General features: G+C 41.4%; 1 protein-coding gene across 1 annotated transcript in view; it reads right to left on the reverse strand.

Annotated features, from left to right (window-relative positions):
• Tcaf2 (TRPM8 channel associated factor 2) overlaps positions 1–14,545 on the reverse strand; it is a 17,671-nt gene extending 3,126 nt beyond the window's left edge. The window contains exons 1-5 of the mRNA XM_021191109.2: positions 14,463–14,545; positions 12,060–12,730; positions 1,775–2,769; positions 1,399–1,496; positions 216–429 (exon numbers count right to left, since the gene is read on the reverse strand). Coding sequence (XP_021046768.1) covers positions 216–429; positions 1,399–1,496; positions 1,775–2,769; positions 12,060–12,682 — 1,930 coding nt within the window. The 5' untranslated portion in view covers positions 12,683–12,730; positions 14,463–14,545. The remainder of the gene's footprint in view (positions 1–215; positions 430–1,398; positions 1,497–1,774; positions 2,770–12,059; positions 12,731–14,462) is intronic.
• Between the last annotated feature and the right edge of the window lie 9,687 nt (positions 14,546–24,232).

Below are 24,232 nucleotides of genomic sequence, written 5' to 3' on the forward strand. Positions count from 1 at the left end.
ATCATGCAGGTCCATAGGTTGCAGGTAAAGGACATGTCGTTAGACCCCTCTGTTATACCCAAAGTCTCCATAGACATAGGGCAATTCACCCCCTGCCTGCAGACTCATGTTGACTAGTTCTGTTTTTCTTCTCTCTACTGATCCTTGTTATTAACAACCCCACAGTCACCAAGACACCCACAGATCAATCTTTTCTCAATACCCAGTGTACACACCTAGCTTGTAGTATGGGGCAGGCACTGCGTTTGTGATGGTAACAGACACAGAGCCCAGTTGACAGCCTTTGGGCACAATGATGTACAGGAGACCACCCCAGAGGCAAGAGACTGACCGTTGGGTTCTGTTCATACAGCACTGGTAAGTTACCACAGGGGCTCGAAACAGCTTTATGGCCAGGCTAAGGTCATCAGTGTGACATCCAATCTGCACCTGGACAGACAATTTTATCACATGAAGGGAAGTGGAAGTGCAGCACTGAAATAGCAGGACTTTGTTAGGGGCTTGGAGAGGGTGGTGATTATATATAAAATTCTAACTTCTTCCTTCTGTGAAGGATGCATATAATCTGCAAAACAGTAGTACTACAAAGTCTTCTCGACTTCACAGTATGATTAATTAATTTTGGGGGATGTAAAAGAGTCCAACAATGGATTTTCATTTGATATGAATGAGTGGGCTGACCACCAGGCGTAACTGATAAGGGACTCATGGAGTCTCATTACCAGGCAGAATCCTGAGCTGTTATATGAGACTTAAACACTGGATGGCTCTGATTTAAGTGAGGCATGGCATCCCACTCTACCCTTTGTGAATGGATACAGGTCCACCCAGATGCTACAGCATCAGACCAGGAGTCAGAGAACTCATTCTCTGCTCTCTGCCCAGCTCAACCCTATTTGCTCTTTCTAGAGTCATGCGGTTGCCTTTTTGCCTTTGTCTGGTTGAAGCAGATAAATCAGAGAGAGCCCCTGATAAGCTGATGATGGTTGCTCAGAACAAGTCCAAGGAGAACCAGGGCTACACAGAGAAACTCTGTTTTTTGTTTGTTTGTTCGTTTTAAATTCTAATTGTAGTAGGAAAGGATGCTCAGAACTGAGGAGGTGAAGAGGTAAAACTCAGACTTTTGCTACCAGGAAAACTGGTGAGTGCTGGTATAAAAGGTCACTGCTCTTCCTTATCCATAAAAATAGGTTGTCACACATGGAAATTAGGCTTAGGAAAGAGCTTGAGTCACAAGTAGCTTGAGCTTTTCTACTGTTCCATCTACAAGAGGGTCAGAATAACCTTCCCCTGGGCTCCTGCTGGACAGACTCAGTAGGAGAGTTACGAACCCCTGTGTGGTGTGGGAGAGTCTTGGCTGCGCTTGGGGAGATGCTGGTCCTGGATTTCTCACCTTACCTTCAGACCAGCAGAGGCAGCAGGTTCAGAGACAGAGATCTCTGTGCTTTGTCCTTCCAGGAGGTAGAGCCCAGTGCTCATCCAGACATCACTGTCACCTGGCAAGTCATAGAGGAGACTGTTCTGTTATGTGTTCTTACATAGCCTGACTCTTCGTGGAGCCTTCCACACATTCAACTCTCCTTTCATGAATTCCACACTTCCTGGACCCACTTATCCCTGGCTTAACTAAGCACAACCCTGGCTCTCACATCTTGGAAAGATCTAATAAAGCATGAAGCTAGCCTTCCTGGGGATCAGAACCTGGAAGGAAGTTAGCGAAATCCATCTTCTCCCAGGCCAAGAATACTATGGGCATTCTCTGCCCACTCCATACCTGGGTTGGTTCCATTGATCTCCACAGTAATGGGGTGTTCCGAGGAGGAGAGATTGGAGGAGCAGGTCTGAGTGCTAAGGTTATGTGCTATCTGGGAGCAATCAGTCCCAGAGTTTGCCAGCTCTGTGGCTAGCTGGAGTATTGCAGCCTCATAGGAGTGACTGGACACTGGATTACTCTTGCTCACAGCTGGGAGGCCTGCCTGTCGCAGCATCTTCCTCAGGATCCGGTGCACAGATAAGTAAGCAGGAACTCCCTGGGCAGGAATCTGAAGAAAGCCTGCCCCATCTACTCCCAACTTTCCCAAATACCTCTTTTCCAAGTTCCCCTCCTTGTGGTTCAGCATAGCCTGGAACTCAGAAAGAGCCCCTCGAAAGTGGTAGTTTCTTATATCTATGTGAAGGATAGGGAAACAGCCCGGGCTGAGTGTCCGAGGCAAAATGCTGAGGCCAAAAGTATTGAGGATGACATTCCCAGGGAAATTTCCCAAAGCAGAGCTGCCAGGGTTCTGGGAAGCCCACCACCAGGACTGACCACCAATGAGCAACCCTCCACCCTCTGCTACAAACTCCTGTATCTTCCTGGCATCCTGGTCACTATAAGCTACACAGCAGTAGACACACACATCATCGGTCAAATGGGACTCCAGGCTGCATTTCAAGCCATGCTTCAACAGTAGGGAATTCAGATCCTTGAGACTTTTGTTCACCCCAATATTATCTTTCTGACCTCTGGACAACCAACGTATAGCATTGAGCAAAAAGGGTTCCATCTTAGGAGCACAGAGCATTGCCTCATGTGCAGCCAACACCACGCGACCACGGCCATAGTGGGCAGCTGCTAGGAAGCAGCTAAGGAAGGAGTTATCAAGCCCCAGAGGGAAGGCCAGGGACCCATGCACCAACAGCTGTGAGGGGACACCCCCAGTCCTGATGTCCAACATAGAGACCCCATCCAGAAGCTGTTCCTGGTCACGCCTGAGCTCTTCCCAACACCTGGAAAGAAGATGAGAGAGATGAAGAAGATGTATTCAGCTAAGGAGCTACTCATTACAGCCCTCTGAGTGAAGAAAAATGACATAGTTTGTATCAGTCTTCTGTTTCTTACCCATACTGTTTTGGAATTTAATAATGTATGCCTTATCAACCTAATGTGTTGGGTTGTTTTTTTTTTTTTTTTTTGACATCTCACAATTAATCACATATTTGCTCTTGCTTAGCAATAAACAAAACGCTGGTACTTCTTACACTTGAGGTTTTCATAGATTTGAAGAGAGAGCTAATGATCGTATTCCTATACACTAAAATCCACATTCTCCAAATGAATCTTTCCAAGAATTCTCGATTAGTCAGCCAAGTGAATATTCTGCCTCAAGGCTCATGTTTTAAACATTATTAAAGCATATAAACAAAGCTGTAAAACCCAGCAATCTGATAGAGCACTCCTACTATGCCTCTTCTGGAGTGGGTCTTCAGATGTGAGACTGTAGAAATATCACACAAGGCTCCCCACAGGCTTGCTCAGAAATGAACAAGTTTCAAGTAAAAATTTTTTTTGCTTTACCTATTTATATAGCCACGTATCTTTTAGAAATTTTCACCTAGGGCAGGAGAGTTAGATCAGTGGATAAATGTGGTTTTTTTGTTTTGTTTTGTTTTTTTGTTTGTTTGTTTTTTGTTTTTTTTATACCAAGCCTGGTTGGTGATCTGAGTTCAATACGAAATAGAAGGAAACAAGCAACCCCTGGAAGTCCTCTATACATGCATGTGTACCCACACCAACATCCATGCATGCATCTGCCCCCCCCTCTCTCTCTCTCACACACACACACACACACACACACACACACACACACACACGTGGGCGCGCGCATGAATATCACACAATACTCTCTAAATAAGTGTAAAACAAAATGTAAAAATCCTTACTTAACTATGATAGGAGTATTTACTACTCTTTACTGAGATGTGGTGAGTATAAAAATAAATTTTTAAAAGTTTTTGTATTTCAGGAATTAAAAAAAACAATTTATATAGGAGACGGATTAAATAAATCATACTAACCTTATATAGTAAGTCAGTAATTAGATAGCATTGGAAAGGTTTAATGACATTCAGAAATTAGACCCCCCCACAAGAGACTGAGTCAAGTTCTTAAAAAATGCCCAAAATCCAGAAATCATAAAACATTGAATTTGTTTATTTTATGTATGACCGCTTATCTGCTTATCTGTGTACACCTGCGAGCCAGAAAAGGGTATCAGATCCCATTATAGATGGTTGTGGGCCACCATGTAGTTGCTGGGACTTGCATGGTATGTACTCACTGATAAGTGGATATTAGCCAAAAAGTTGTCAGACAGGATTCCCAGTGGAGGCATGGGGACATCAACCCATCTACAAAATATTTGACGCAAAATTGCTCCTATCTAAAGGAAATGCAGGAAGAAAAATGGAGCGAAGACTGAAGGAATGGATGACAGTTACAGTCCCAACTTGGGATCCATCCCATGGGCAGGCACCAAACCCTGACACTATTACTGATGCTGTGTTGTGCTTACAGATAGGATCCTAGCATGGCTGTCCTCTGACTGGATAGATATCATAAGGACATTGTCCAAGGTGTACAATCAGGTAGGCTAGAGATATTAGCAAGTGACCCGATGAATAACATGGAGATGGTACTAGGTGATATGCCCAGGAATCGAACAAGTATGGTAAAGTGAAACTCTAAGATAAATGTTTAAGTGGAGCTAGGAGATCTGTGATCAGGGTGGTGGTGTTGTTTGTATAAGGAGAATTTGCATCACAAGAGATGAGTGACCTATGATAGAAAAAGCAACTCGAAAGTCAAGTTTTTGATATTAATACCTTAGGTTTCTTTTGAATAACCAGATTCCCAAATACCTAGATATCTTAATTTCAAGACATTTAATGCCACATGTTGTGATATTTGCATAGCTAGAGAGTGCCAAATTATTTTAAAGATATCAATTGTGTCATGGAACAATTAGAGTGTCTTTTTTTTTCTCTCTCAAAGTACAAAACTATAAAATTCTGCATATTTAACAAAAGAAAATAATTAAGTACTTATGGAAAGTTAGGACCTTATATTTTGATTGAAAATTCTCATTAAGGAGGTTCTTTTTAAACATCACATTATTTAAAAACAGAATGTCAAGTAGGAGCATGTAACGACTCCCACAGTTGGATGCCCAGTGATGAAAGATGCATGTGAGTCACATGAATACAAACTACAAACATCCCAGTACCTTCACGTCACATGGCTTTTTCCTTTGTCTTTTGCAAGCAATAAAAGCTAGCAATGTGAAAAATTGTTTTTGCAGCAGTCATCTCGATCAAGGTTTAAATAGCATTGCAGAGAACAATGTGTAGGATTTAACAGGCGTTCACCAAACTATGTGTGAACTAAGTAAGAGGTACTATGTACTGGATAGCTTTGTGTCAACTTGACACAGCTGGAGTTGTCACAGAGAAAGGAGCTTCAGTTGGGGAAGTGCCTCCATTTTCTCAATTAGTGATCAAGGGGGGAGGACCCCTTGTGGGTGGTGCCATCTCTGGGCTGGTAGTCTTGGGTTCTATAAGAGAGTGGACTGAGCAAGCCAGTAAAGAACATCCCTCCATGGCTTCTGCATCAGCTCCTGCTTTCTGACCTGCTTGAGTTCCTAGTCCTGACTTCTTTCAGTGATCAACAGCAGTATGGAAATGTAAGCCAAAAAAACCCTTTTCTCCCCAACTTGCTTCTTGGTCATGATGTTTGTCCAGGAATAGAAACCCTGACTAAGACATACTATATACTGGAGAAAGGGAAAACTAAAAGCACTGATGTTTTGTTGTTCCTGTCATCACTTTGGGAAACAGTCAGCACAAAGGATGATTCATGAAGTCAAGTAATTTGCTCATGAACTCAAAGCAAAGCAAAGTAAGACACTGGACTCAGCTCCAAGCCTATCTGCCTGAAGCCCCGTGTCTTTAGTTAAGTCTTTCTTGCCTATAGCAGAAATACTGTCAACAGATAAATAGCTAGATAGTAACATATCTGCAAATGTAGCCTTCACATCACAGCATAAAATTGTGGAAGCCCAGAGTGCAAAACTAAATGTGTAGTAATACTCACTGATCTTTAATTAGAAAATAACATATACATAAAGTGGTTTGTTAAGGGGAATTTATTTTTGCTTGCACAAGAAAGATGACTGAGATCTACTGACTGCTACTGATAACCTAAATTTATTAAAAATGTTTCACTTTCATTTTTTTCTCTAAAATTATAAAACAATCCCTAATATCATTATTTCTAAAAGTATTTGCTAATATATTGGAATTAAATTAATGAAAATGTATTAATGTATATTTTAATGTTTTTAATTCAAATTCAAGCATATTTATGGATATATGTAAATATGAGTGTATGTAAAATAGATGGATTTTATATTAACAGAAATTATAACTTTCTTGGATTGTTTGGCAACTTGCATTGTTTTGCATATTAGTGCTTTCAAATGTCGCTTTGAACTGTCTTAAAATTATTTAGTCAAATCCTCATTAACTGGGAAGTAAAAGTTCAGGTTGGACAGGCAGACTCAGTGTTAGTCATTTATCACATGCCAAGATAATGATTATATATACTTCTGTGTATTTCAAAATTGCTAAGAGGACATTGTCATGGCTTCACTATGAGCAACAATAAATATGTGAGGTAAAGAATATATCAATTTATTTTTTTACTTAAGTATTCCATTTGTATATAATACATGTATACACATCATGGCTTCGTATTGTCCTCCATACATATGTATACACACATAGTAAGATAGAACAAGTTGAAAAATAAAAATCACGTGGATTTTTCATTCCAGTCGCATATGTAGCAGAGGATGGACTTTGTTGGAAATCAATGGGAAAAGAGGCCCTGGGTCCTGTGAAGGCTCTATGCCTCAGTGTAGGGGAATGCCAGGACAGGGAAGCAGAAGTGGGTGGGTTGGTAAACTGGGAGTTGGGAGTGGGGGGTGGGGTGGCGGGATAGAGGGTTTTAGGAGAGGAAACCATGAAAGGGGATAACATTTGAAATGTAAATAAAGAAAATGTCTAATAAAAAATAAAAATCAACATAAATTATGTTAGTTATATTTTTGTCATTATGACAAAATGCCTGAAGAAACTAATTTAAAAGAGGATAGCTCATTTCAGCTCAGGTCAGCTGGATCCATTGTTCTGGGGCTGTGCTGAGGCAGAACATCTCAGTCCACAGCTTGTTGTGAAGCAAGCCTGCTCAACTCAGGGATGCCCGGAAGCAGAAAGTAGACAAAGAAAGAAAGAACAGGGCAGGGAGCAAGTTCTACCCTTCTAGGGAATGTCTCAGTGTTCTACTGGCTGCGGTCCATGCTCTAGTTTCTATAGCCTCCCCAAAATGCCATCAAATTATGAATCCATCAACTGATTAGCCCACTGGTGAGGTCAGAGCTCCCACAAGCTCAAACCCCAGACCATCAATGCATGCATCTGTGAGGGCCATTTCATACTAAATAACAACATGGTATCAGGAAAAGGATGGCATCTTACGATGATCAGGAAGCATTTCCCTGCTGTTAAGGGCTTTAACAAGATAAAGTTATTTAAGATTTTTTTTTGGTTGTTTTTTTTGGGGGGGGTTGTTTGTTTGTTTTTTCGAGACAGGGTTTCTCTGTGCAGTCCTGGCTGTCCTGGAACTCACTCTGTAGACCAGGCTGGCTTCGAACTCAGAAATTTGCCTACCTCTGCCTCCCAAGTGCTGGAATTACAGGCGTGCACCACCACTGTCCGGCCAAGATGTATTTTTAATGTTGTAATTATAGAAAATTTGGTGAAGGTTTAAATTAAATGTTTATAGTTGAAAATATAGTTGATAACATTATCTGCTCACTCCAGTTATAAACAACCCATTATCACGTTGTTTCGTTATTCTAATTTCATGATACTCTGTTTTCTTATTTCTACCTGCATAAGTACTATTTTCATGAGTTATACATAATTTTGACAGATTTATGTGCCTTAATATTGTTGATTGTATCATGAACATTCCGCTTTCCCTTTAAAAGTGCTGAACATATGATTTTTTATTAGTCACATGATTATTCATTCGATAACTATAGTATATACCAAATATCCTTTAAGAGTCTACTATTGCATACAATAAGTGTCTTACTGTGTTTCACTTAATAGTGTCAATATTGCTAAGAAATATGTTCTAAATATTTGCCCCAGAGTTTACCTTCTGTCCCTACCCCATCACTTTTCTTTTTCTGCATTGAGAATGCTTCTTAATGAGGTTCCAGAATACCATCTCTGTCTCTGAGTTGGTTACAACTTGTAATAGGGGTATCAGGGCAATGCTAACCAAATTCCACATTCACACCCCTGTCAAAGAGCCATCCCATTCCATGGGCACGGCAAGGCTGCAGAGATACCTCTCTCCGGGTATTCACTGCAGTCCATCTGTAAAATACCAGAAAAATAAAAATTCACACTAGAAATTTAAATGTCTGTCATCAAAGAACTTACGAATAGAGTGTAAGATATCCACACATGGAAGCACAATGGAACATGCAAGGTGTCTTGGTATTCTGTTCTCAGACATACCCAGTCTGGTAATATACAATACTATTGAATGAAAAAAGGAAGTGGAGAAAATGGAGTGTGCCACTACTTTCTCAAAGAAAGAGAAGGATATTGACATATATCTGCTTATGTGTATAAAGAAATAATGCAGTATTAATGAATTTAAACAGGGAAGGAAGAAGGGGATTACATGGGGGAAGCAGACAGAATGTTTTAAATTTTATTCTCTCTCTCTCTCTCTCTCTCTCTNGCAGACAGAATGTTTTAAATTTTATTCTCTCTCTCTCTCTCTCTCTCTCTCTCTCTCTCTCTCTCTCTCTCTGTCTATCTGTCTGTCTCTCTGTCTCTCTGTCTCTGTCTATGTCTCTGTCTCTCTCTGTGTATGTATGTGTGTATATATGTATAACTATTTGGCACAGTTCTAAAAAGTTAAATAGCAAAGACAAATAAACAAGTGATCAGACATTTCCAATTACACAGTACTATGAGCACAGGGGAAACATTCTAAAGGGCATCAAAGACACTAATCTAATTTAACATATCCCTAGGAAATTGGCTGTGAGGATGAGAGGCACAGAAAATAGTTGTTGTCATGGTTAATTACTAAGAGATTTTTGTTGCTTTTTGAGTACTTTCTCCTGCTCCATCGTTCCTCTTTTTCCCTACTGTCAACAGTTTTTAAGGAACTTCCCACACCAATTCCTGTCCGACTCAGCTTCCTGAGAAACCCAACCTGCAAAGGTGAAACCACTATTTACCCAACTCTTTTCTTAGGAAACCCAACCTATAAAACAAACCTGGCAATGCTAGCAAATGCTACTTGCAATGTTTCTGTCACTCATCGATCCCACATCATTTTGCTGTTGATAGAATTATCATTTGAATTTTGCAACTGTTGGGTGTATATTACGGTAAAGCAAGTAGTTCATTATGATGATGTCTTACAAAATGGGAGGGGAAAAATAAACAGATCTCAACAGGAGAATGTGCATATTCAATAAAATTCCTGCTGTCCTGAATTCAAATGAGATGCATCAGTATGAACCCTTTGGTGTACATATTGATCCTAAGACAGGGAAATATTCCTTAGTTTTGATCACTTGGGAAGTTTATAGATGCCGATCAACTTAGTACCAATAAACATGTCCCACAAAAGGAACAGAATCCATCTAGAAATCATGGTCACCAGCTCTGAGAGAGAAAACATACTCGAGTGGCCTGGAACCTCTCACAGCAAAGTGTACGGAAGCCTGTCAATGACTGTTCAAAGCCTTGGTGACACCCCTGTGGTTATGTTTTCAAGGTTTGTGTCTTTAGAGTTTGTCTATAGCAATTTGTCTATGTCTATAGCAATGTAGATGGAATATACCAGCGCTATTACTTCAAAATAATCAGAGGTGAGGCTGTAGATGAAAGGAAAACCACCAAACCCCCAAATCATGGCCATAAAACAGGCTGCAAGAAACCTGCCGTCCACGAAATTTGCTTATTGCTTCTCAGCACATAGCTGATTACAGGCCTGCTGCAACTGGCCCCTAGCCCTTCCCATTTTCCAGTGGTGAAACTGACTCTCAGACTGCAGGGCAAGTTCTCCTGGACCTTCCTGGACTGAGCCCCAGGACCTGGGAGAAACAACCTCTCAGACCAATACAGTCTGCTCTCACCCTTTTGAGCTGGACCTGCATCTGTTCTTCCATTTTCTTCCACTGACTTATTTCCTGATCACAAGACTGACCCACGAGTTGACTGTTTGAGGTGTTGGGTCACAACTGCCCAGAGAATATTGTATTGTTCTTTCTACTTTTGTGTATTCTTGAAGTTCCATGGAAAATGAAACTTGACAACCCAGAAAGATTCAGATTTAGTAGCAGAGGTGGAACACGTAGGTGGAGATGAAGGGAAAGAGGTTTCAATTGTTGAAAGAAGAGTTCTTGAGGCAACTAAGACAACTATGCATCTGAGTTTCAATGTCTGGAGATACTTCTTAAAGGGCCAGATCAATACTTTTGGGGTTCATGGATTCTGCTGAAGGGACTGCTGAGACTTGGAAGCAGCCACAAGCAATTTGACGATAAGTGGTCATGGCTGAGTGCCACTAAAACACTATTTACAAAAACAGGGGGCTGGCCAACAGGCCTGAGCTTGTCAGTTGGCTATAGAATTAAAGCCAGCTTAGAGCAAATCACAGCCAACTCTGTGTGCCTGGTTACCCTGTTCACAGCCCTCTCTGTAAAAAACAAAACAAAACAAAACAAAAACAACCCCCCAAAAAACAAAAACAAAAACAAAAACAAAACCTCAGGCACAGTCCTTGGGGCTGAGGGTTGCAGGGAACTACTAACTACTCACTGGGTTTCCCTTTCTTTTTTCTTTCTTTCTTTCTTTCTTTCTTTCTTTCTTTCTTTCTTTCTTTCTTTCTTTTTTTTTTTCTTGCAGCAAGATTTTAAGTTCTTCAGAGATGATGACCATTTATAAATATTCTCAGACCCCTTGGTCCTTAAACTTTGATTGCTTGATTAAGTTTTGATCACTAAAATGTCAAAGGAGATCCATTTGATGATCAGATTACAAAAAAATAGATTATTTTCTAGTTTTTTTGTTTTTGTTTTTGTTTTTAAAAATAGACTCAGCTAGTGTGTCTGCTCTAGCAATCATTGACTGGGTGTAATTATAGAGCCTGGAGCAGGGCTGGCCATCTTGTAACAATGGGTAAAAGTAACAATTCACAGTAGGAAATAGGAACATCATGGAGACACTGCCAAGATCCTGGACTGGGTACCTGGGTGTCATGCTTCATACGAAATAGAAAGTCAGAAACTGTTAATCCACTGTGGGAAACTCTTGGGGAAAAAAGGCAATTGGTCTTTCTGCTCACTCCTGGCAGGGCCACCTTCACTCACCCATCTCCAACCACTCTGGCTTCCTCCATGTTCCTGGAATTTGCAAAGCAGGCTTCTGTTTCAGGTTTTTGTTCTGCTCCTCTGAGTTGTTAGTGCAACCCATTCCTGTGTCTTTTCAAATGCTACTTTCCAAGCTTTTCATTTGCACTCACGGCCATTGTCTATATCCTGCCATCTTCTGGGTTGCGTTTGCTACAACTTTTTAATGCCTTCCATGAAGGGGTTAAGCAGCATCTACTCCCCCCTCCCCATCCTGATACCCCACAACCTGCTTTTCTCTCCTCTTGTGGCTCTTACCAACATCTGACGGTGTTGTCTATCAATTTGCTTACCAGCTGATTTTCCCACTGATAACGTAGGCTTCATGGTAGCATACATCGTTTTCATTTCTTCTATATTCCCAGTGCCCAGCATGGGGCTGGGCCCCATTGCAAATGTTCACATAGATACACCAGTGTTTTCTGATTTATTTAGGACACCGATAAGCCCTGTAAGTTTCAGGTATGTGGAAACATAATGGCAGACAGACAGAGGTTTTCTCTTAAGTGGATGACTACTTTTTCAAGGCAGGGAGTGACCAGGAGAACAAGATTTTCTTGGGCCTTGATGTACTTTAGTGACCTTTTTAGAGACCATGTTTTTGATTTGTAGCGGTTAGAAGACAGTTAAAACAACCATTTACATTGAAATTGATACTAAGCGAAGACGGGATATCAGCACACTTTAAAAAGAATTAGAATCTATAAGTGGTTGGACTGGAACACTCACCTGATATGGAGTGGGATCTTGGGTATCTTCTTAGAGACCTTGAACCGGTTTATATCTCCATAGACATCTGTGAAGTAGACTCCAGCCACACTTGTTGTCTGGTTCCCAGGGAAACTGAACAACACCTTGTCACTGCCATGTTCACTGGCCCAACTCCAGGCCTGACCTCCAATGAGCAAGCCTCCACCATGCTTCACAAACTGGACCAGCTTCTCAGTCAAGGTGTCATTGTAGGCATCAATGCAATAAACTCCCAGAGGCTCTCCAGGCTCAGGCTGAACCAATGCATTTATTCCAGAATCACCTAGGATGTTAACTAGTGAAGCTAAGGAAGAATGCACTGCGACGGGAGCCCCTGGGGAGGGGCAGAGCCAGCTCACTGCATTGAGAAGAAAAGGAGCCAAGCCAGCATGCATCAGGTAGCTCTCATGGGATACAACCACCAGGCGGCCTTGGCCATAGAAAGAGACAGCAATGAGCACCTGGCCCTTGTCATTCACCATCACCGGAAAGGCTGACTCCCCAATAAGAAGGAGTTCACTGGGAGTGACTTCTTTAGGGAGATCCCAGCTGGTCACTCCATTCATGAGGGCCTCAAAAGCAGCATCAGGAGTTGTCGCCATGGTTCTGCCAGCTGCTGCAGAGGGAGCAGAGACTCAGGTTGGTCAAACCTGAGTGAGGAAACAGTAAGAAAGGCCATTAACTAAACGCTTTTGGTCCAGAAGAAAGATTAGTTTCTCCCTTTGAGGATGAAGTGAAACGCAAAACAGACAAGGGTTCCACTTTTATGACTCGATATATAAAAAGAGTAAAGACAGTTAAATAAGTAGGCTTATAAGTAAATAAATACAACTGCAGCAATTTCCAGTTGCTATCTATTGATGAACTATGGACAGGAAGACTGCTTTAGAGTGCATGACCGGAAAGACCTGGTAGGAGTAGGAATACAAAGCTGAAACCTGAAATGGTGTGGGAGGATCAGCTTGGTAAGAGGTACACCAGGGCAGCGGCAGGCAGAGAGGAACAGGTCCCGAGGTAGATAAGGAGGTGCAGCTTCCCGTAGGATCTGACGAATCAAATGCAGGGACTGACTTGGTGTTTGTTTTATTCTTTCAGACAAAAGGGTCACATGACTTGCTACAAACTGGCCTTAGTTGGGGTCACATGACCTTTCAGAAAGTGCATCAGTTCTAACAGCTTTACTTACCTTGTTGGAAACGGCTTCCAAATGATCAAATCTGCCCTAGTGGAAACCCCCCATGCCACCCATTTTGACTGTCTGGGAAAGTTCTTTGAGAGCTGAGCTTACCCCAGTACCCCCTTCAGACTCCCCCTCTCTGGGCCAACCACAGAGGTCTGAGGGCCATTGCTTTACAGATTAGACTATAAGCGCTATAGGCACAGTGAGCACTGCGAGTGCCTCTCTCTCTCTTCCCTGTGTCCTTTCCTTGAGTGCCATGGAGTATGGCTGGCTATTCCCACATCTGAGTAGCTCACCATAGGGGACCTCCTCCACCTTCGCTCATATGATTGACAGGGCACCCCTCCAATGGCTGTGAGCTGACACCCTAAGAAATTTTCAGGGACTGGAGGGAGCCTTGAGTACTTGCCCAGGGCCTCTCTGAGGTGCGGTTTTGGAGGGTCCCTGGAAGAGCTGAGCTGTGTAGCAGTCAGATCTAGACAGCTGACACTCCCCCCTGCTGGGCTCCCTCCTTCCATTTTTGGTTTCTCCCTATGTTCTTCACTTGGGATTTCAGGACTCACTTCCCAAATAGCGGTCTGTGGAGAACCCACACATATCGGACCCCCGTGTTCCTCCTGTCTCCTTTGTTCATACTGTCCGCATGCACTGTTAACAGCTCATGTTGCCTGTCTCCTTTCATCTATCCTCATAGGCCAGTCTATTTAACTCATGGCCATGACTAGACTGAGCTGACCTGGCCTGAATCTGAGGAGTGCACTCCCACCTTCCATATCCTTGACTAAGAATTGTATAGAACCCCGTCACTTTTCAGCCACTCCTCTGTGAGGTGAAATATTTATTGATGTTGGCATGTCTCTATGTGTCTCACCGATCCCTTCCCCCTCCCCCTCCCCCACCCACTTCATAGCACTGCTCCCAGGAGAGTGAACTGTGGAAAGCTCTGCTTAGGGGTGGAAAAGGCAGCAGGTAGATCAGGAATCCCAAGTTCAATGTCTTATGAAGTTTGTTTGAAAAGAAACTCCTCTAATTTTTCCCAAGTTTGGCAGGAAGAGTCCCAGCACTCTGTAACTAAATGAGCTTGCACGCGCGAACACACACCCTTTTCAAATTCGTGACTCAAGTTCAGACAGCTAAGATAAAGGAGTTCTGAGTTAACTAGAAAACGGTACCAGTCTAATGAATTTAAAAGAAAAACAGACCTGTAAGAAGATACACTGACTGTCGGGAATGGCGTCCAGTAGCCTTCTGGCACTTTAAGGATTTCCTCCCTGCGTCGTCCTAGTGTTCGGACACCCAGCCCCACACCGGAACAAACCGGGACAGAAAACTCACACCACGGAGGTTGCCGCCTGCAGACTGTGGCTGCAGAGGAATGGACTGCAGTTTGAATAAGGGTCTTCCATGGGCGGGGCCTCTAGGGGAGGGGCTGCGGAGGGCGGGGCTATAGGAAAGTCCGCTGTCCAAGTGAATGGCTTTCTTGAGGGCCGATTTGAGTCTCGAGGGCGGAGCTTTTCAGGGGCGGATCCTTTCCAGGGCATGGTTATCCCCGGAAAAGGGCTGGTTATGGGCGGGTCTGTCCTATTGGATTAGCTCCCCTGGGAACTGGTTAATGGGGCTGTTCCCGATGCGAAGCCCTCTATGAAGCTGGACTATTCCAGTATCTGGGAAGTCCGGCCTCACTCGGAGTGATTCTCGTGATGCTAGCCTCACCTTGAGTAGGGTGGCACAGACCAACCTGATTCCGGACTCCGCCCTACCTGGAGAAGGTAATCTCTGCATAGCTATTGACAGACCAAGAGGGAAAAACATCAAACTCCAAACCGCCAGTTAATTAGATTTAGTGGGAACATCACCTAACAGTTGCTTTGCCAGACCGGGAATCTGACTCCAACTGGCTTGGTGCTACACCAGTGCCTAACTGCTCTGTTAATATTTCCAAGCTTGGGCTGCAGGGCCTGCTCCCTAGTGGCCATCACTGGCAGTACAGCTGTCGGGATCTGGGGCTAGGAAATCTGGCCCAGGGGTATTTTCACTGGTCAGAAAACATGACTGTGACATCACTTACAGACAAGATTGAGTTGTAGAAATTAAACTAAAGTTATAGAGTGGATACTGCCTGAATTGTTGCAGTAATTCCTATCTTGTTAAGCCAGATCTCTTGCCTGGTCCCTTTATAAATGAATAGAATCTTCCCCAGGACCTTGCTGACAAATTGCTCATCATTTTGCATTTTTATTTTTTGTTCCCTGACAGTTTACTTGGCTAAACTCTGCTCCATGATTTTATATGTTCACAGGTAGACATGGGATGCCTGTTCCTTCAATCTCCCTTCTACTGTGTCAAGGAGAAGGGTCAACATTGCAAAACAGCTTTTGCTTCTAGAGCTTCATGTCCTTCCCTGGTCACCAATGGGTGGTGCCTTCCCTTTTTTACTTCAACCCATAGCTGGCAATTATTGCCTGTGTTTGTGTTTGGAACTTTATCAAATACATTTTCAGTTAAGCTAAATTCTGTCTAGGGCAGCCTCCCTACTTTGAGACTTTGTATCATAATCGTTATTTTTTATTTATTTATTTTTTTGGCCTCCAACAACAAATTGTCAAAGGAAAATGCAATGCCTAGTATCTAATAAAAATAATTGTACTTTCAGGGGAAATATTTAAAGAGACCATAAAAGTGTGGCTTCCAGCCAAATAGCTGGTACTCTTATGGGAAGAAAAGGAGGTGGGAAAGCAGAAGAAATCCTAGGAGATGACAGGGAAAGGGTGGTCACCCACCTCTAAACCAAGGAGAAAAGCTTCGGAAAAGAGCAGACTCTGAATGGCCCCTGAACTCCGACTGCAAGGCTCCACAGTTGCTGGGAATTGCCTTTGTTCAAGCCATCCTGTCTGTGACAGGTTATGGCTGTCCTAGTTAAGTAATACACATGCCTTTCCCTTCTTTTAAGCCAGTTACAGAATGTTAAAGATGTATTTCTTAGGGAAATCAAACGAGTGCTTTTGTATTGCTGCCTGAGCTCGCACAGACCCAGAATAAGTGGGGATGGGGAGCAGTTGATAAAGTGCTTGTACCTCAAACATTTAGAGACTCTGTCCCAAAATTTGCATAAAAATGTTCTGTGTGGTGGTTCACTGTTGTAATCATAGCACTGGGAGACAGAAAGAGGAGGAAGCCTGAGGCTCCCTGGCCAGTCCGGCTCTACAGGCCAACGAGGAAGCCTGTTTCAAAAGGAGATGGACAACAGCTCTGAGGATGTTACTCATTGTCCTTTGGCCTCCACATGCACGTGCACACACGACACATCTGATCCCCACGTGTGTACACACAAATACATGTACATGTATAAAATTATGCCCAGTTACTAACTTGGTTTTAAGGTAAAAAAAAATACGTTTGCCAAGTTCACTTGTGCAACCAAATCATGTCCTCCTTTCATTTGTTGTCAAGAACCAGTACAATTTAAATGAACAAACAATATTAGTGATAAGAGTAAGAAAAGCTAAGGATGTCTATTAAAGTGTGCGTGCGTGCGTGTGTATGTACAAGTGCACACATGTTCTGAGTGGCCTAGCAATCACAGTTTTAGAAAGTCACTCATATAAATGTATAGACAGTTATTTAGTAATCCTCCCACAACAGCTCCCATAAGTGCTGGGATTATAGGTGTGTATCTTTTTGACAAGAAAAGGAACTGTGCCTTCTATAAACTAAGTATGTTAGTTTCTTGTCCTTTTAGTTATGTCTCAGCAGCTGGTCTACTGCTGTGAAGAGACACCATGACCATAGCACCTCTTATAGAAGAAAGTATTTAATTGGGGCTTGACGTGGAAACTTCTGGTTTCTTTGGAAAGTTACTTACGTCAACTGATGTTTTGCTGAAGCAAAAACCAGTGAAAGGATGTTTTGTTAAAGCACGCACATGAAAGGATGGGTGATGAAGGATTCTTCGGTAACAACATGCATGCATTGGCTTGCCTAACATTCCTTTGCTGAGCTCCATGTGTCACGACTCCATAGAGAAAAATGCACCAAAGCAACTTCTAGTGGTGCTTTGGCAGCTTCTTGCCAATTCTGCAGACTCAGGTCAGTTGCCAGAGTGATGTCAGCGGACACAGACTCACATGGTGAGGCAAGAATAATGAGAGGACATGTGATGTTTGGCGAGAGGATAAATAAGACCCAGTGGACAGTGACAGAGATGGCGTAGCAAGCTTCTTGGCCTCACATCTTTGTCTTCACTGATCTTCACTTCGGTACAGGAAACTGCTCCTGGTGTCCCTCTGGCCCTGGTCGCTCCTGCTGATTTAGTGGAGGCCTGGCTGCTTCTGCTAGGTCGGGCCACTGATGCTGATATTGTGTTTGCTATCCTGACATTACTTAACTAATTGCTGGTGTATTTGTGAAGTGTTTGTGAGTGAACTGAGCTGCTATTGATTTCTGTAAACTGAACTGCTGGTTTCCTGATAATGTAAAAAACAAACGAACAACAAAACAAAATAGCAACTTCTAAACAGGTCCACTTTCCCTGTATCTTTATAACTTCTATTTTCCACTCCCTCTGGTGAGTGGTAGGCTGGAAGGGAGATTAAAGCATTTAAAAGCCATTATTAAAAGTAGGTTTTAAAAATATTCAAGCTTACAGGGGCTGGCTTATAGCTTCAAAGGTTTAGTTGATTGTCATGGCAGAGATCATGGTAGCACAGGAGTAGGAATAATGCTGAAGAAGTAGCTACGAGTTCTACATCCAGACCCACAGACACCGGGAAGAGAGCACCATTGGCTTGGATTCGGCTTTTAAAATTTCCTCCAACAAGGCCACACCTACTCAAAGAAGACCACACCTTCTAATCTTTTTCAAGTAGTACCACTCCCTGATCACTATATATGCCCATGAAGGCAATTCTTGTTCAAATCACACAGATTATAAACCTTAGACCTTAACCTCTGAGCCACTTCTCCAGCTCCAAAAGAAAAAAAAAAAAAAAAGGCTTTCTGTGGGTGAGAGTGCAGAAGCAGGCCTGCCATTGCTAATGTATCTGCCATTCAAAAGGACATCCTTCCTGAAGAATGGAACTAAAATAGTACAGAAATATCACATAGATCATTAACAATTAGGAAATAAGAGATGATGAGTTGAATGGAAGTGAGCTTAAGGGGTATTGCTCATGCAAAGATATGAACCCCAGAACACCCCTCTAGGTAGGCTTAAACAGAAACCGTTATGTGAAAGTTGAACTGTTCCTTCTCTGTATGTCCACTCTGAGGACACTCAGTCAGACAGATATGATACTAGGGTTGATAAATCTATAGGAAAATATTTAAGTTAATAATAGAGTACAGATAATATGAAAAATATAGTATCAGAGTTAAAATTTGTTCTAAGGGCCAAAATTTGACCTCAAATTAAATGCAAGAGAAGAAAGGGGAGAAGTAGTTATTGCTGTTCAAGAGATCAGAGGAGATCTTGGAGACAAAACAACAACAACAAAAACAACAACAACAACAAACACTACATAATATCCATGAGAAAAAGTCTAATGGAGAATGCTAGAGTATGAAACAGTGCTATATCTAAAAGCAAAGATATATGAATGGGAAAACTTCATTTGAGAAAGACAATCTGTCCACCATCATGTAAACTTGTCAGTAGGCCTTGTATGTAGGAAGTTCCATAGAGACTTTTGTGCTGGGTTTTGAGGGTCTGTGTCTGCTCCGTTAAGGAGTTAAGGCTATATTCTACATTCCACAGTAGAGGGCAGTAGCAGTTGTGGGGTGGAGCTGGAGTGAGCCGAGGAGACAAGCCTCGTATGCTTTGGAGGGCAGAGCTACAGAAAAAGTCCCTTGGGACCCAGAAGATTATTGTTTTGCACTGTTGGACTTAGACTTTGTTTTGATTTGAGTATAAATATGCCCTGGTTATTCCCTCTTGGAATAAGAAAACATTTGCCTTGTGTTTAGACTTTATAGGCAGACCCAGTTAAGAGACTTCTAGAGAGACTTGAGTATTTGAGAGACGCTTTGAACTTTGAAAGAGATGATGGATAGATACTTTAAAAGACTGAACTTTGAGTGTTGGCCATTTTGAAGGCCATGGGAGTTTCCTAAGTCATTCATGTTTTATACTGTGATATTGATATTAATGTGAGATCTTGGGAATGATCAAGAAAGGAGTGGTTATGGTTTAGTAGTAATGTACTTGTGTATCAAGCTGATAAGGGGTCAATCGTGCTGGCTAGAGTTTGTGTCAGCTTGACAAAAGCCAGAGTTATCTGGGAAGAGCAACCTCAGCTGAGAAGATTCTGATAGATTTTAGGGAACTCCGTAATACATTTTCTTGATTAATGATGGATGTGCATGGACCCACTCCATGATGGGGTGTTGCTACCTCTGGACATATGTTCCTGGGGTGTATAAGAAAGTATGCTGAACAAGCAACGGAGAATAATCCAGTAAGCTGTATTTCTCCATAGCCCCTGCCTCAATTTCTACCTCCAGGTACATGCCTTGATTTTCCTCAGTGATAAGCTGTAAACTGTAAGATGAAAGAAACCCTTTCCTCCTCCAGTTGCCTTTGGTCATGTTATTTTATCATTATAAAAAATGTAATAAATATACATATAATAAATAGATTTAATTGTGTACCATACAAGAGAAAATTTAAATTATTATTATTGGACCAGTAGGATACTGGTCCAGTTTTATCAACTAGAATTTCTGTAGTGATTCCAGTTTATTAGTAAGCTAAATGGAGGGATAGCTTCATACACATGCTTTCTAATTGTGGTCCTTTGTCTTCTTCAATTATTTTTAGCCATGAGTTTAACTTAATGTGGTGTTGTTTATTCTTTCCTATGATGTTCTTAAGAATCTGGGAAAGATTAGCTCTGATCTAATTTAGGAGAAGAGATGGTTGAAACCACCTATGTGCATTTATTGGTATGAGTCACTGGAGAGTTTCACTAAGCCACAGAGATGTTCCAAAACAGGTGCCTACAGCATGAATAATGTGCTGGCTGTGAAAGTGCTGTTCTCAGATTTCCAAATACAGGACACACAAGTGCCAATTGGTCACAGCTGGTGTGTTCAGAGGGACCCTTGGTGCCCGGGCAAATCTGCTCAAGGGCTTTTTAATATAACAGGGATTGAATATAACAGGAGTTGAAAGGCAGGCTCCAGCACTCCTACAAGACATGAAATGTTGATGATGATAATTTTGGCTCAAGAAACTCCACAGTGGCCTTGAAGAAAATTTCCAAGACCTGCATGTAAGGTCAGTCATTGCTTTCTTCTTTCTCCCACACTGCAGTACCATTTTCAGCCTCCTCTGCTTCCCTCTTCACACCATCTAACAGTCACATCCTCTTAATAAATGTCGAACACACTGGATCATATCTTCACTTCTTCCTCTTGATGGAGACAGGAGAGCAAAAGCACTATTATGGCACCACACAGTCTAACTCTCAAGTGTATTTATTGAAGTTGACTTCTAATAGGAGCAAGGGGAAAATTATTAAGTTGAGCGTATTTGTGGAAGACTCACTATTTCATATTTCATTCTGTGGTACATTTTTACTAACTTTAATTCAGATTATTTCATGGTCTATCTTCAAGGGCAAGCACTGATCTGCTTCATCAAAAAGAATGAACCTGGACTTTGTTTCTTTTGATGGATAGTCAGTTCTAAGTTATATTCAGAAAAGCTTCCATATTCTCCTTCTGTATATTTGTGAAATTATCTGGAATGTACATTTTCTTCTCTGCCTGTATTAGAGGTGTGTGGAGCACCTGTGGTAGGGGCCACTAATATCCTAGGACAGAAGTACTTTAGAGTACATGACTGTTGCAGATGTAATGATGCTTACATTTCCCCATATAGTGAGAGGCAAGGATGGTCTTATATCTGTAAACTCCACCACCTCTAGGTCATATATAAAGTTTATTATTGTATTGAAGACTTGAACTGTCAGGAATTCAGCAAAATTAAGCTAGTTAATCTTGAACTAATTTAGTTTCTCAGACTCTGAAATGTCAGATCTACTAGGCAAATGCACAATAAACAAATCATTTTAATCACAAGGCCCACGTGACGTCTGTAACTTCATTCATAGTTTCATTACGCATGATGAAGATACTGAGATGCAAAAGTGATTACAGTGTGGAATCTGTAACTCACTAATGGTCAGCATCCCCACGAGAAGGATTGGAAAGGTAACTTAGGGATAGACTGCTTACCTAACCACGTTCAAATCTCTTGGTTCTATCCAACCACCACAAAATAAAGGTTCCTGGTGCAAAGAATGAGTAAGCTAACTTATCTTGTGCATACAAAACCAGAACCTTCATTGCTTTTTTTTTTTTTGAAAAAATATAAACAATTATTTATCTCCACAACTTTTTTTTTATGACGTTAAAGTCAATCCTTCTCAAGGTCTCCCATTATATTGACATTTCTGATCATGGCTATCTTTAATTTCAACCGAAGCCAAATATACATTATTCTGGTCAGTGGTTGAAAGGTAGCTATGAAATGAGAACCTGGAATAACGGAGCTTGCGTTGCTTAGTATGCTTATCTTTTGTCCATGTGAGCCCCAATAAGTAAGACTAAACTTTCATTGCTGAGCAAACTGACTCAGTGTTTTAAAATCAATCTTCATATGAACTTGGTTCAAAATTCCACCTACCCTGAATGCATCAGATCATTGATCATCACCCAGATATTAGTATATTAAGGTGCAGAGTTGTGTTTCCATTCATTACCCTTGATAGAAGACAAAGTAACCATTAAAGTGAACCCATTTTGCTTCCCATGAGACAGTAATTTCAGGATGGAGAGACCAAAAATTTTACTGCATAATATGAGTTCATTTAGAAGTTTCCTGGCTGCAACTCAAAAATTGTAAATTTCCACCACGTCTATGTATTGGTCAGGTATGCATTGTTGTGACAAGATACCTGAGATGATAAACTGGAAAACCTTGAAAAAAGTTTTTCAAGACTTAAAGTTTAAGACATTTCTACCTGTGGTCCATCTCCTGTTGCTTTTGGATGAGAACATCATGGCAGGGATGTGTACTGTAGTGTTCTCCTCAGGGCACTGGGGAAACAGAGGTAGGAGCCAGAGTTCCAATACCTCTTCCAAAGCTATATTCCAAATGATTACATTTCTATTAGGTCCTGCCTCTTAAGGATTCAACCACCTTTGGAGTCCAAGCCAGTGAAGAGGAGTGTTTTTTTGGTGGGGTGCAGTGGGAGGGCACTTATACTTCAAACTATAACAATCAGTGAGTTCTGCTAATGGTTATATCAGACATCTGTGATCAAGACTTTCATCTGGTTGGGGATGAAGGGATGGCTCAAGGGTTAAGAATGCTTGCTGCTCTCAAGGACGAACCAGACTCATTTTGAGAGACTCACATGTAGCTGTAACTCAGGGACCTGATGTCTCTTTCTGGCCTCCTTGGGCATTTGTATATAAATGACATAAACACACATTCACAGTTACATACACACATGCACATAGATAAAAATAAATAGCAGGGGAAAAAGATTTACATTTGGGAAAGGAGCTACTTAGGAATGACATTCCAAAATGTCTGTCTTGGTGTTTCTTTCCTGTGCTTCATATATGTTTACTTCCCTTTATTTAGGGTTAATTGCATGGTTGCCCCATCATTCTTTTTGAGGATCTGCTTAAATACCACTTTCAGAGGCTTCCCGAGACCACATTACATAAAACAGCAAGTACCCATTTATGGGGCTGCACCCAGAAATCCACTTTCCCTAATTTATCCTCACTACTTTCCTTCACAATACTTCATACATCATATCCAATATGCTTCTTCTTTTAAATGTTAAAATTAGAACACAGCAGCTCGAGGGCGAGTGTCCAAGTTACTTTTACTTAAACTGTACACAACTTAGAGTCACCCGAGAAGGGAGTCTCACTGAGGGATTGCCTATAGCAGAGTGGCCTTTATTTGATGCAAAGGATCCAGCCCACTACGGAGAGTACCATTCATTTCCTGGGTAGGTAGGTGATCCTGATCTGTATAAGTAGGCTAGCTAAGCATGTGCCAGAGAGAAAGCCACCAATTAGAGTTCCTCCATGGGTTCTGCTTCAAGTTCTTGCTTGAGTGTTTGTACTGACTTTCCTCAAGAATGGAGTATGACTTGAAATTGTAAGCCAAATAAATCCTTTCCCACCCAAGCTGCTTTTGATTAGTGTGTTTTATGACAGCAGCTTAAAGAAAACTAGAATAACAAGGGATTTGTTTTATTTATACTTATATTTCCAGACCATAGAACAATTAGATTAATGTAAATAAATATTTATGAATAAATTTACTTGCTAGACTAAAATAGGGTACCCAAATGTTAGAGTAGCTATAACATAGAAGTCACAAATTTGTGATGATTCTATGAATGTTTATGAAACATATTTATGGACTTTTTAATAAATTATTTTAATATATGTATGGGTGGTTTGCCTAAATATAGTTATGGGTACCAAATGTGGGCATGATTCCCTAAAAATGCTTGAAGAGGGCACCAGATCCCTTTGAAGTAAAGACACAGATGGTTGTGTGCTCTCAAGTCAGTGCTAGGAATCAAACTTTGGTCCTCTGGAAGAGTAGTGCGTACTCTTCACTTCTAACACATCCTTCTGCACCGCCCCCCCTCCCCATGAAGTAGTTTTGATTTAACATGGGGAGGCAATTATTCATGTAGTTTTATTTAATTTTTCACGGAAGTCGAAAGTCAAATGAAGCCAAAACTATTACCAGCTCAATTTCCTGTCACACACAGGCTATAAATTTAGTGAGGTAATTTGTGTACTGAAGAAAATGTTTTTTATATATATATATATATATATATATATATATATATAATATATGTAGAAAATACTGATATATTAATACTAATATAGTACTAATATATATATATATTACTATATACATATATATGTA

This window comes from Mus pahari, chromosome 2 (assembly GCF_900095145.1).
Source record: "Mus pahari chromosome 2, PAHARI_EIJ_v1.1, whole genome shotgun sequence".
NCBI lineage: Eukaryota > Metazoa > Chordata > Mammalia > Rodentia > Muridae > Mus > Mus pahari.